Here is a 14,759-nt window from a genome sequence, read left to right on the forward strand (position 1 = left end):
TCTCTCTCCTTGCTTGGGGTCTCAGGTCACAAGGGATGATCTAACAATGGGACTCATGGTGGGGCTTGCCACACCTGGTAACAATGTGACTCGGAATGGGAGCTTTGGGTCACACAGAATCCTTGGAAGCTGAGACCCAACAACCCACTATGCCTACAGGGTGGGTCCCCAAGGGAAACCCCAAACACAGAGGTTCGGGGGAGCACCCAGTCAGTGCTCCACACATGCTGTCACACATGGATGCTGGGAAACGAATGCTGCCCTGACTCCGTGGGGATAGGACCAGGGAAGCTCCACATTTGGTACTTTCTTAAGTCTCTACACCATGTGCTGCTTCCTTTGGTTGATTTTTATCTGGGCCCTTTAGATGTAATAAACCATAGCTGTATCAAATTTGAGGGTGTATTGGAAACTCCCAAACTTGCAACAGGTATCAGTGCTGAAGGCAGCATTGAGGATAGTTCTCTTGAACTTCTCCCCTGACTAAGCTCGTACAACTTTCTCACAAGATTAGCAGGTAGAACATATTTCCTCAATGAAACTCTAAAATCTATTCAATGTAGTTTTTGTTAAGAATTGGAGTGGGGAACTGAAAAGTCTCTGGCAAGGATGTGAAACAGAGATGTCTGCATGGTTCATTAAAGACAACCAGCGCAGTGGAGGGAGGGCTGGCGGGCTTCCCTGCGGGCCCATGCCCCACTCAGCCCTGTGCTAGGAAAGGCAGGCCATCACTAGGGAACAAGGCCCCAGGGGTGCCACCAGGGATGACCCCTCTGCACACATCCCGGACACTCCTCCTTGCTAACAAAGCATGAAATTCTCTCTGTCAAGATGTTTATTGCAGTAAATGTTCACTGAGATGCAAACATATTCATATGAATCAGTAAAAAGTAATTCCTCAGATTTTTATTTCCCTTAGCAACTAAGGCCAGCCAAGTTCAGCGGAACAGAAGTTTTATGAGGAGGACCAAGAAGAGGTAACCTAAAAGCCAAGAGTGACTTCAGGGAGAACACAGTCTGACAGGAAGGCCAAGTACAGCAGGGAGGCTAAGGAGGCAAGAGGGACAGGCGACAGAGGCAGGGGCCAAAGACAAGACCCATTGGCTCAGTTTTTTGGGAGGCAGGCCCAGACCTAAAAAAAGGATGGCAGTGCTCTCTCTTCTCCTTCCACACATCCTGGCTGTGACTCTCAAGCTAACACAACTGCAATACTGTTCACACAGGTTTGCAAGGATACCCTGTGAATGCAGTTACTGTTTACCCATGTATATAGCAGGGCCCCTAAGAAAACGTTTATTGTGAATCTCCAGTCCTTTCCCTCAGAGCAACCCCAGAAGTCCACTTCCTTAGTGGCCAGGCCCCTGCGGACATCTCTGGAAGCCCAGGATATCCTGGAGACCAGCGCTCAGAATGACAAGCAAGGTCCCCTCAGCCGACCAGACAAGCTTCCACATACGCAGGTGCAGATTCTATAACCACCTCCTATCGAGGTGGAAAATCCACAATGGCAAAGAGGTGCTCCTCGTTTTCAAGTTGACACACAAGCATCTATCTGTCCCCTGGAGACAGCTGGCCCTCCTCTTCCAGAAGAGATGGGGCTCAGCTATCCTCAGGCCTCCACCCACTCTCCAGCTCTGACCTCCCAGCCCTTTCGGCCACCTCCTCACCACCATGTCTTCACTCCATTAGACTTGTCTCAATCTGGGCTCTGAGGCCCTAATCAAATCTGGCATCTCCTTAGCTCTCTTTCAGTCTGGCTGCCTCCCATGAGGCTGGTTGATCAACAGCTTTCTGCTTTAAATACTACAGAAGCAAACAGATCAACTTATATTTATTTTCAAACACGTATGCATACAATGAGAATTTAATTCTGTGTGTGAAAGAATATTGTTAAATGACAGTTGAATGTGTGGTACCTGTTTCAGAAAGGATTCCAGGGCTGAAAGTGCAGCTTTTTTCAACTCTACATTTGTGTGGGCACACCACTTTAACAAGACTTCAAATAGAGACACGTAGTTGTCCAGAAGGCAGGTGCTAAACTGAGATGCATGCAGGGCAAATAGGCGCAAGCCAGCTGCAAATGCAAAAGCCATTATATTTAAAATCAGACGACATAAGACAGAACAGAAAACCAAAAAACCTGCAGGGATATGTCAAAGTCAAGACTGTGGTCAGGAAGATCTAGTACCATTACACTACAGTAACCCAGGGATCCCTGTCAGCCTCTAACGCTGCCAATCAACAGGCCCAACTTCACTAACAAATCCCAATACAAGGGTCAGAAGTGGAATCAGGATTCATTGAGGCAAAGGCAGAATCGAACAGCCTGGATCCCCTGAAAGATATCCTAAAATACAATGATTTCAACCATGTAACCTGAGTATCACCATTTCAGCGAGCTTACTAAGTCACCGAAAGCCTCCCTGTAAATAACTGTGTGTGAAACATCACAGATGTTATCACATTTGCTTTCATTCAAAGTTTAAGCAAAAGCTTACCTGAGATGTTAATTTAGTAATCTAAAATATTATACCTCATTATAAACAGAATCCTACCTGAGGGCACAGCATATCTCTTCAGATCAATCTATTTTAGAAAAAAAAAAATTCACCATCAGTATTTGAAAGACTGTACTGTAAAGGCATTAGAATAATATTAATAGTAATATTAATCCTACCTGAGGACGAATTGCCTTTAGTACAAAATTAAAAATCTCCCTTGATGTCTGGGGATCTAGGGAAATACCAAGAAGCCTCTGTTACAAACTGTAATAACAGTATCACATGATACACTTTACAGACAGCTTGACACCTATATTAACCCCATTAGTCTCTTGTGAATTCAGGAGAAACATCTTTCATCATTCCATCTAGCTAAAGTTGCAAGTTATTACTGCTGCACAGTTAGGACTGCGAGAAAACAGAAAGAAAATCTGTAATAACAAAGACATGGTTTAAGCACCAACCCATCACTTACAAGCTCTGAGAGATTTAAACACCGACTCATCACTTACAAGCTCTGTTAGATAATTTCTCAGAGCCTCAATTTTCTTATTTGCAATAGGGACAGTATATACCTTTCTTTTAGGATAGTTTGGAGGATTAAATAAAATAACTTACTCATGGCCAAACATACCATTTCTCCCCAATACACCCAGGCATTTACTCAACACGTAGTACATGTAAGAAGAAGAAAAAAAAAAAAAAAAAAACAGGAAAAAAACAGTACACGCCAAGATATTATGACAATTACAAATACAAATAAATTATGATCTTTGACCTCAGCATACTTATTAACTAAAAGGGAAGATAAAACAGGCACACAATTATAACATGAGGCGCTAATCCTGGCCTGACTGACATCACAGTTATTTGCATAACTGTCTCCCACCGGATTATTCATTGTAGCTATAGAGTCATGCTTTATTCACAGTAGTATTTCTACTATGAATACTAGAAATACTAGAAGGGTAGTATTTCTCTACCCTTCTAACAGTGACTCGTAATCAACAAAGACTCAAGAACTGTTTGCTTTTATTGCAAGGACTGACATATTTGAGACAGAGCCCTGATGATGATGTGATAGGAGCTGGAGAGAGAATGTGGTCAGAGAGGCCTTAAAGCAGAGACACATCTGCATGGTTGCAGGATGGTGGCATAAAAAAGATACGGAAAAAAGCTACTTTGGAATTCATGACAAGCAGATTTTTTCTGACTATGAGTATTCTATAAAGGCTTTCCAGATATGGTAGCATTTGTTCTGAGACTGAAAGAATAGGTACTAGTTGGGGAAAAGGTCATTCAAATAGAAAGTAATCATGTTAGTAAACACAAGTGTGCAGACACAAGAACACCCACAGTACACAGTGGGTTTGGGGTGTGGGGACTTGGCAAAGACAGACTTCTCCAGGCTCTGCCCTCCATGGTCCACTCTCCTGCAGCCCCTCCCTCTAGTGGCCCACTCCATGTACAAGCATAGTCTTGTTCTGCTTTTTTCAATGTGGTAAAGCACACATATTAATCATTCAAACAATGTGTACAGATACAATTCGTTGGCACTAAATATATTCACACTGTTGCGTAACCATCACTATGGTCTATACCCAAAATGTTTTCACCATCAAAAACAGAAGGGTGCCCATCAAACACTAACTCCCATTTCCCCTCCACCAGCCCCAGTAACCTCTATTTTACTTTGTCTCTGTGAATCTGACTACTCTACATACCTCGTGTAAGTGAAATCACACATTGTTTGCCTTTCATGGCTGGCTTATTCCACTTAGCAACCTGTCTGCAAGGTTCATCCATGCTGCAGCATGTGTCAGACTTTCCTGCCTTTTCAAGTCTGAATAATGTTCCGTTGTATCTATGCGCCACATTTTATCCATTCATCCCTGGATGAACACTTGGGTGGTTCTGGCCCTTTGGCTTACTATGGATTTGCTGCTAGGAACACGGGTGTGCAAATTCTGTTTGTTTCTTTTTTTTGAGACAGAATTTCGCTTTGTCACCCAGACTGGAGGGGAGTGGCATGATCTCGGCTCACCACAACCTCCACCTCCCGGGTTCAAGCAATTCTCTGCCTCAGCCTCTCGAGTAGATGGGATTACAGGTGGCTGCCACCACGCCCGGCTAATTTTTTTGTATTTTTAGTAGAGATGGGGTTTCACTATCTTGGCCAGGCTGATCTTGAACTCCTGACCTCATGATACACCTGCCTCAGCCTCCCAAAGTGCTGGGATTACAGGTGTGAGCCACCATGCCCTGCCTGCTTCTATTTTTTTTAAACCCTCTCTTCGCCAGGTGCAGCAGCCCTCAGTCTCTCACAAACAGTCTCTCAATCCTACACTAACTCACATCCCACACCCAACAGCAGTCACGCAGACCCTGTGAAACATCTCTTGGCCCACATCCACTCCTTTTTGAAAAGCCCTCGCTCCCACTCCATCTGGAATGAGATCCCAGCTCAGAAAACCCTCACACACCAACCCTGTGTCCTTCCCATCTCACTCTGGCCCACCTTGGGTACCTCCACACTCTCGACATGCCAGCTCTTATAGACCCTCGGACCACTGCATGCAGGCTAAGCACAGGGCCAGAGGCTGGCCGAGCATGGGGCCGGGTGCTGAGCACCCGCTGCCTGGAATGACTGCTCTTCCCAGCACTTCCCCAGTTGTCTCCCTCTCCTCCTTCTGACCACGACTTCTGCGTTACATCCTCAGAAAGTACCAGTGGGTCGTGTGCTCCACTTCTCCAAATTCTGGCATTCCTCTCCACTACACCCCACCTCTGGGCATTGCTGAACCCCAAAATCAGCAGAGCTGCTTTATTTGTTCATCTGTTTCCTCCACTAGACTGAGCTCATGATGGTAGGAACTTCATGATTTCAATCACTGGTTTAACACCAAGTTCATCACTCTTTAGATAGATGGCACCCACAGCCAGGCACAGTGCCTCAAGCCTGTAATCTCAGCACCTTTGGGAGGCCAAGGCTGGTGGATCGCTTGAGCCCAGGAGTTCAAGACCAGACTGGGCAACATGGTGAAACCTCGTCTCTACTAAAAACACAAAAATTAGCCAGGCATGGCATCGCACACCTGTAATCCCAGCTACTTGGGAGGCTGAGAGGCACAAGAATCACTTGAACGCAGGAGGCAGAGGTTGCAGTGAGCCGAGATCGCACCACTGCACTCCAGCCTAGGTGACAGGGCAAGACTCAGTCTCAAAAAGAAAAAATAAAATAAAAATTAGCAGGGCAAGGTGGCACGCACCTGTAGTCCCCAGCTACTTGGGGAGGGCCATGGTGGGAGGATCATTTGAGCCCAGGAGGTTGAGGATGCAGTGAGCCCATATCACAGCACTGAACTACAGCCTGGATAACAAAGTGAGACCCTGTCTCAAAAACAATGTTTACATATATATATACACACACACACACGTATACATACACATATATATACAAATTTTTTTTGAGATAGAGTCTCATTCTGTCACCAGGCTGGAGGGCAGTGGCGCGATCTCGGGTCACTGCAGCCTCCGCCTCCCAGGTTCAAGATTACAGGCATGTGTCACCATGCCCAGCTAATTTTTGTATTTTTGGTAGAGACAGGGTTTCACCATGTTAGCCAGGATGGTCTCAATCTCTTGACCTTGTGATCTGCCCGCCTTGGCCTCCCAAAGTGCTGGGATTACAGGCGGGAGCCACCTTGCCCAGCCTTATAATTTTAATAACTCATTCATACAGTCTGTACTTCCTGGGTGCCTTATATATACGTATGAACGAATTAGTATTTAGTGCTTGAAGTCACATGATCGTGGCATCACAAAAATAGTATAAATTTTAGCCTCAGACCAAGGCTTAAATCCCAGACTTGTCATTTGTTAGTTTCCTAGTGTTGCCATAATAACTTACCACTAACTTAATAGTTTAAAACAATACAGATTTATTACCTATAGTTCCAGAAGTGAGAAGTCTGAAATGATTCTCATATTGAGCTAAATTCAAGGCATCAGCAGGGCTGTGCTCCTTCTGAGAGGCTCTAGGGGAGAACCCTTTTCTCGCTTCTCCAGCCTTGAGAGGCACCTCCATGCCTTGATTCCTGCCACCTTCCACATCCCCTTACTCTGGCCTCCTCTGTGCCTCCCTCTTCCACATGTAAGGACCCTGTGATCACACCAGGCCCATGGGGATGATCCAGGATCATCTCTCCACTTCAAGGTCAGCTGATCAGCAACCTTAACCCCGCTATGCCATGCAGTGTAACAGGGATGAGGATGGGAAACCCTGGTGGCCATTATTCTCCTAACTACACAAGTCACTGTGACTTGGGGCAAGTTACTTAACCTGTCTGAGTTGCAGTTTACTAATCTATACAACAGAGACATTTTACCTGCCATGCAGAGTCATAATAGGAACTTGCCTTGCAACATGTCTAGAATAGTCCTTAACACACAAAAAATGAGCATTAAGTGCTACTATTTTCCTTCCACTATAAATGTTCACTGAGTGCCCATTATAAGCCAAGTACACATAAAGACAAATAAGCACCATCACCTGCCAGCAGGGTCAAGGGAGAGAATCAAACATATGACCTAAGAAACTTAAAATATGACCGTAAGTGCTGTCACAGAGGGGAGTACAGAGGCCAGAGGAAGTGGCTCACCTCAGGGGAATCATAACTGCTTCCTAAAAGGGGTGACGGTTGAAAAGCAGCTGAGGAAGTGGGAGCCACAGGATACAGGAGAGAGGAGAGAGAACATAGGAAGGAAAACTACACAGGGCTACTCTAACAGTCTTGATAAGCAAGGAAGAAGGCATGGGTAGAAACATTAGCTTAAAATGAAACTGCTGCTTACATAGGTTAAAAAAAAATCACTGGATATAAGCAATTTTGTAAGTTTCAACCTAATGGAAGAAAAACACAGAGTAGGTACAAACATTCGGTAATTACTTGAGGATAAAGTGATAAGGACGCCAGGGGTGATGGCTCATGCCTTATAATCCCAGCACTTCGGGAGGCTGAGGCAGGTGGATCACCTAAGGTCAGGAGTTGGAGACCAGCCTGGCCAACACGGTGAAACCCCATCTCTACTAAAAATACAAAAATCAGCTGAGCATGGTGGCACATGCCTGTAACCCCAGCTACTCGGGAGGCTGAGGCAGGAGAAAGGCTTGAATCCAGGAGGCAGAGGTTGCAGTGAGCCAAGATCGCGCCATTGCACTCCAGGCTGGGTGATAAGAGCGAAACTCTGTCTCAAAAAAAAGAAAAAGTGATAAGAAAGAGCAAAGGAGTTTTTTTGTCCCCGCTTAAGATTATTTTAGGATCAGCTAGGTGCAGTGGCTCACACCTGTAATCCCAGCACTTTGGGAGCCGAGGTGGGTGGATCATGAGGTCAGGAGATGGAGACCATCCTGGCTAACACGGTGAAACCTATCTCTACTAAAAATACAAAAACAAAATTAGCTGGGTGTGGTGGCGGGTGCCTGTAGTCCCAGCTACTCAGGAGGCTGAGGCGGGAGAATGGCGTGAACCCAGAAGGTGGAGCTTGCAGTGAGCCGAGATCTCGCCATTGCACCCTAGCCTGGGTGACAGCGAGACTCAGAAAAAAAAAAAAAAGATTATTTTAGGATTAAAAGTTACATTTGTCTTTTCAGAAAAAGAAAAGAATTTCATTGGCCAGGCGTGGCAGGTCATGCCTATAATCCCAATGCTTTGGAGGCTGAGGTGGGAGGATCACTTGATGGGAGGAGTTCAATACCAGCCTGGGCAACACAGCGAGACTGTCTCTGCAAAATATAAAAGGAGCCAGGCATGGTGGTGCCTATAGTCTCAGCTATTCTTGAGGCTGAGGTGGGAGAACTGCTTGAGCCAGGAGTTCAAGACTGCAGTGAGCCATGATTGTATCTGTGAGTAGCCACTGTACTCCAGCCTGGGGAGACCCCATCTCTTAAAAAAATTTAAAAAATGAAAAAACTGAACTTCAGCAAAATAAGGGATTTTTGTGTACCAAAAGACATAATCAACACCGTGAAAATGTAACTCAAAAAATGAGAGAAGGGCCAGGTGCAGTGGCTCACACTTGTAATCCCAGCACTTTGGGAGGCCAAGGTGGGCAGATCTCTTGGTTAGAGACCAGCCTGGGCAACATGGGGAAACCATGTCCCTTCAAAAAGTACAAAAATTAGTCATCTGTGGTGGCACATGCCCGTGGTCCCAGCTACTTGGGAGGCTGAGGTAGGAGGATCACTTGAGCCCAGGAGGTGGAGGCATGCAGAGAGCCATGTTCGCATCACTGCACTCCAGCCTGGGCAACAGAGTGAGACCCTGTCTCAAAAAAAAAAAAAAAGAAAGAAAAGAAAAAGGGAGGGAGAAAATATTTGCAAATCATATATCATATATCTGATAAGAAACTGGTATCTAACTAGGCATAGTGGCTCACGCCTGTAATCCTAGTACTTTGGGGAGCCAAGGCAGGAGGATTACTTGAGCCCAGGAGCTAGAAACCAGCCTGGGCAACATGGCAAAACCTTGACTCTACAAAAAATTGTTTAATATTAGGTGTACACCTTTGGTCCTAGCTACTTGGGAGGCTAATGTGGGAGGATTCCTCGAGCTCAAGAAGTTGAGGCTGCAGTGGGCCACGTTTGAGCCATTGCACTCCAGCCTGGGTGAGAGAGCAAGACCCTGTCTCCAAAAAAAAAAAAAAAAGAAAGAAAGAAGAAAATGATATCTACAACTCAACAAAAAGTCAAACAAACCAATTAACCTAAAAAATGGGCAAAAGATCTGAATAGACATTTCTCCAAAGACACACAAATGGCGAGTAAGTACATGAAAAGATGCGCAACCAACATTATTCATCATCAGGGAAATGCAAATCAAAACCACGAGACATCCCTTCATAACTATTAGGCATTAGGATGTCCACTACCAAAAAAAACAGAAAATGAGAAGTGAGTAAGGATGTGGAGAAGCTGCAACCCTTGTGCACTGCTGGTGGGAATGTAAAAAGCTGCAGCCACTGTGAAAAACAGTATGACGATTCCTCAGAAAATTTAAAACTAAGGTTACCATACAATCCAACAATCATAATTCTAAGTATATACCCAAAAGAATCCAAAGCAGGGACTGCCAACAGATTTCTGTACAATGATCATGGCACTACTACTGAGAATAACCACTAAGTAGAGGCAAACCAAGTGTCCATACATGGATGAATGAATCAACAAAATGCAGTGAATACACACAGGAATATGATTCAGCCTTTGAAAAGAAGACAATGCTGACACATCAGGATATGGACGAACCTGAAAGACACTAGCCTAAGTGAAATAAGCAACACAGAAAAAGCTACATACCATGAGTTCATCTGTATAACTTTTTGAAATGACGAAACCACAGACGGAGACAGATGAGCCGTTATTAGGGGGCCAAGACAGGGAAAGAGGTTAACTATGGCTCTAACTAAGTCAGTAGCACACGGGACCCTTGTGCTAATCAACCTGTTCAATATCTTGACTACAATGGCACATACACGTGACAGAATTACACAGAACTCGCTGGGTTTGGTGGCTCATGCCTATAATTCCAGCACTTCAGGAGACCAAGGCGGGCAGATTACTTGAGCCCAGGAGTTCAAGACCAGCCTGGGCAACATAGTGATATCCTGTCTCAATTATTTAAAAAAAAAAAAAAAAAAATTTTTAAAGCGCCGGGTGCAATGGCTCACGCCTGTAATTCCAAAACTTTGGGAAGCCGAGGCAGGTGGATCACTAGAGCCCATGAGTTTGAGAACAGCCTGGCCAACATGGTGAAACTCCATCTCTACTAAAAATACAAAAATTAGGCCAGGCGTGGTGGCTCACGCCTGTAATCCCAGCATTTTGGGAGACCAAGGTGGGCAGATCACTTGAGGTCAGGAGTTCGAAACCAGCCTGGCCAACATGGTGAAACCCCATCTCTACCAGAAATACAAAAAAAATTAGCCGTTTAGTGGCGAGCGCCTGTAATCCCAGGTACTCAGGAGGCTGAGGCAGGAGAATCACTTGAATCTGGGAGGCAGAGGCTGCAGTGACCTGAGATGGAGCCACCGCACTCCACCCTGGGCGACAGAGCAAGACTCCATCTCAAAAAAAAAAAAAAAAAAAATTAGCCAGGCGTGGTGGTGCATGCCTATAGTCCCAGCTATTCAGGAGGATGAAGTGAAGAACTGTTTGAATCTGGGAAGCAGAGGTTGCGGTGAGCCAAGTAAGTACCACTACACTCCAGTCTGGGCGACACAGCAAGATTCTGTCTCAAAAAAAATAAAATGTAAAACAACTGCACAGAACTAAATACACCTACACAAATGTGTGCATGTTAAACTGGTGAGATCTAACAAAGCTCAGCGGACAACATCAATGTTAACGCCCACCATGCTGTTGTGCTGTAGTTGGGAAAGATGTCCTGGGGAGGGCCCACAGGTCCCTCTATATTACTTCTCACTACTGTATGTGAATTCAGGATTGCTTAAGAGTTCAAAGAAATAATCAGGCATTGCTGGTTAGACTTAGTTTTTGAATAAAGAAAATCAAGTGAAGCCAAGCAATACCTTCTTCCATGGACTTAGTGAAGTTGCACAGAAGTGAGGACAACCCCTTCAGACATCCTGCCAGAACAGGTAGTTTGGGCTCTCTTACTGCTGATGTCATCTAAAAGGAAAGATTTAAGAAAATGTCATTACAAGAAAAAAATACAACCACGTCTATGGAAGCAGAATGTCATAAATTTTATCATACCTGGGTCTTAAGTTCACCCAGAAAAGCGCGGAACAGGTTTTCTGCATTATTTATCATCTCACTAGGATGAACTTCACCCAATAATCCTAGGAGCTCATATACTTTTTCTAAAACTGAAAAGAAAATTTTAGACAAGGGCTCAAACTACATTTAAATAAGTTATACTAACCAAAATGTATGAAGAAAATAAAATAATGTGAAGTTCACAATTAATTTTACAATAAGATATATAAAATATAAAGCTTTTAGGGCTGCATTTTTTTCTAAGTTTTATGCAAATATATTAATCATATTTGACATGTGAGTTTTCCATTTAAAGGAATAATTTTGTAAAAATTAACATTTTTAGGAAGGGAAGTCTTCACATGTTTTTTGGTTTCATTTTGGTTTATTTTCAGCAAAAAGGATTCATCTGTAAAACATATAAGACCTTGGTAGAGAAAATCTAAGTCTTACGCTAATAATTTGTTAATATTAATTTGCTAAACTATTTGAAAATAACATGTAAATGCATCTCACCTGTATCTGGTATTTTTTTTTTCAATGCAAGTTCTCCATAGAATTTACTAAATAATTCTCCAATTTTAAATTCATCCATGAGTCTAGAACTTCTAAAAGTCTGAAGTAACTAAAAGAATACAAATTAGTACATCAATGTAGTGTGGGAATCAAGAAAAATAAAATAATACAAATTAGCATTCTCTCTAAAGAGGGAAATAAAGGGATTCCTCTATCTCAGTGCCTCTGTACACAGCAAAGGTTCAGAATTAGGTGTGTCTCAAGGATTTACACTTGGTCTCTCAGGATTCACATCCACCCAGCTTATCTGGAAATTAGAGGTTGAGATGGGTGGTGTAAGAACACCAGAGGAAGAATACTCTAGGCTTAACTGTTATCTTCCCAAGAAACCAACATGACTAGAACCTTTCTCCCAGAAGCCTACAAAACCAAGGACCAACCAGAAACAAAGGAATTCTAAAATACAAATGCCAAAAAAAAAAAACAGAAACAGGTCACAGTGACCCCAACAACCACTTAATTGCAACATATCAACCGATTCCTGCTGGACACGGTGGCTCACGCCTATAATCCCAGCACTTTGGGAGGCCGAAGCAGGCAGATTACAAGGTCAGGAGTTCAAAACCAGTGTGACCAACATAGTGAAATCCCGCCTCTACTAAAAATACAAAAATTAGCCAGGCATGGTGGCACATGCCTGTAATCCCAGCTACTCAGGAGGCTGAGGCAGGAGAATCGCTTGAACCCGGGAGACAGAAGTTGCAGTGAGCTGAGATTGCACCACTGCACTCCAGTCTGGATGACAGAACAAGACTCTATCTCAAAAAAAAAAAAAGAAAAAAAAACATATGAACTCTTTCCCAGCGCTAAGATTTTAGGAAAAATCTCAGAGATACAAGGTGATCTTTCAGCAATTCCTAATAGCATTAGGTTTTGCCAAAGGCAGTAAGGGTGATAAATGAAAGAGCAATAAATTCTTTAGTCATTTTCCTATTTCATTCTGCTCACAACTCAGAATTCTTCTTTTACTGCCCAGAAGAGTCTGAGAACAAAAAGTCAGGGTACTGTCAGGTGATGGTTGGAAAATGTGCATATTACCCATACATCAGTGTGATTAGATCCTATCCTTCCCCAAACACATCACCCAAAATACAACTCAAAACTCTTTCTTTTAAAAGTTATACGTTTAATATAAAATGCACGTACTTAAAAACATAATTACCTTAATAAGAAGGTCCAGGGCTGGAATTTTACATTTAGCAGCTCTATCTTTTGTATAAACACTGGTACAAGTATTCTAGGTTTAAAAAAAAAATAACCAAAATCATCAATAAGATATAAAAACTGAGACTCAGCAATATCTGAAACTACGTCTCTAAGAGGAGCAATATCAAAATTCAGTACTTAGCTGTGGAAAATATAACATTAGGTTGGGCGCGGTGGCTCATGCCTATAATCCCAAAACTTTGGGAGGCTGAGGTAGGCGATCACCTGAGGTCAGGAGTTCGAGACCAGCCTGGCCAGCATGGTGAAACCGTCTCTACTAAAAATATAAAAATTAGCTGGGCATGGTGGCACACGCCTGTAATCCCAGCTACTCAGGAGGCTGAGGGAGGAGAATCGCTTGAACTCGGGAGACAGAGGTGGCAGCAAGCCAAGATTGTGCCACTGCACTCCAGCCTGGGTGACAGATCAAAACTCCGTCTCAAAAAAAAAAAAAAAGAAAAAAGTATTCACCAGACTCCGTGGTTTGTGTCTGCAATCCCTTTGGGGATTACAGTGTGGTTCATGCCTGTAAGCAATTTGGAAGGTGGAGACAGATCACTTGAGCCCAGGAGTTTGAGACCCAAGCCTGGGCAACAAGGTAAAACCCTGTCTCTACAAAAAAAAAAAAAAAAAAACACACACAAAAATTAGCTGGGCATAGTAGCACATGCCTGTGGTCCCAGCAACTTTGGAGGCTGAGGTGTGAGAATCACCTGAGCCCACGAGATGGAGGATGCAGTGAGCCATGATCACACCACTGCACTCCAGCCTGGATGACAGAGCAAAACCCTGTCTCACAAAATAAAAATAAATAAACAATAAAAATACAAATACAAATTATTATTATTTTTTTGGAATGGAATTTCGCTCCTGTCGCCCCAGCTGCAGTGAAGTTATCAAGAAGCCGTCAGGGCCCCAGGGAGCCCAAGGTGCTACTGCCACCTCCTCAGGAAAGAAATTATCAAAGTAGTTTCTCTGACAAAGGCCTTAGCTTACTAAATCTAAATAACTAATGGGCAACAAGAGCAAAACTCCATCTCAAAAAAAAAAAAAAAAAACTAATGAAGAGCCCACTTCATTTGTAACACAATGAAGCAGAAATAAGCAAATTCCCCAATAAGAAAGGAAAATGTTGGCCAGGCGCGGTGGCTCAAGCCTGTAATCCCAGCACTTTGGGAGGCCGAGACGGGCGGATCACGAGGTCAGGAGATCGAGACCATCCTGGTGAACACGGTGAAACCCCATCTCTACTATACTAAAAAATACAAAAAACTAGCCGGGCGAGGTGGCGGGCGCCTGTGGTCCCAGCTACTCGGGAGGCTGAGGCAGGAGAATGGCGTGAACCCGGGAGGCGGAGCTTGCAGTGAGCCGAGATCGCGCCACTGCACTCCAGCCTGGGCGACAGAGCCAGACTCCATCTCAAAAAAAAAAAAAAAAAAAAAAAAAAGAAAGGAAAATGTTTTATCTTTAAAATAAAAATCCAAGTTCCTTACACCATAAGTTAAAACAGATGTTGATATATAATGTAATAAGGTATGTTTTTTTAATGCTTACCTTAATTTCAACACAGTAAGGCGCGATCTTCTGGCCCATTTTTTCTAAGAAAATACATAAAAACTTTAGGATTTCTTCTCTACATTCACGAAACTGTAATGAAAAAGATACATATTGTAAATATGGGTAACAGGAGTCACTCC

At 43.6% G+C, this 14,759-nt stretch overlaps 1 protein-coding gene across 4 annotated transcripts in view; it reads right to left on the bottom strand.

The window, feature by feature from the left end:
* PRKDC (protein kinase, DNA-activated, catalytic subunit) overlaps positions 1-14,759 on the bottom strand; it is a 189,819-nt gene that overhangs the window by 172,194 nt on the left and 2,866 nt on the right. For all 4 annotated transcript variants that reach the window (XM_017961992.3, XM_003902720.5, XM_017961991.3 and 1 more), the window contains exons 3-10: positions 14,617-14,709; positions 13,019-13,093; positions 11,797-11,905; positions 11,278-11,390; positions 11,091-11,190; positions 2,678-2,733; positions 2,556-2,586; positions 1,917-2,074 (exon numbers count right to left, since the gene is read on the bottom strand). In XM_017961992.3, coding sequence (XP_017817481.2) covers positions 1,917-2,074; positions 2,556-2,586; positions 2,678-2,733; positions 11,091-11,190; positions 11,278-11,390; positions 11,797-11,905; positions 13,019-13,093; positions 14,617-14,709 — 735 coding nt within the window. The remainder of the gene's footprint in view (positions 1-1,916; positions 2,075-2,555; positions 2,587-2,677; positions 2,734-11,090; positions 11,191-11,277; positions 11,391-11,796; positions 11,906-13,018; positions 13,094-14,616; positions 14,710-14,759) is intronic.

This window comes from Papio anubis, chromosome 8 (assembly GCF_008728515.1).
Source record: "Papio anubis isolate 15944 chromosome 8, Panubis1.0, whole genome shotgun sequence".
Taxonomy (NCBI): Eukaryota; Metazoa; Chordata; class Mammalia; order Primates; family Cercopithecidae; genus Papio; species Papio anubis.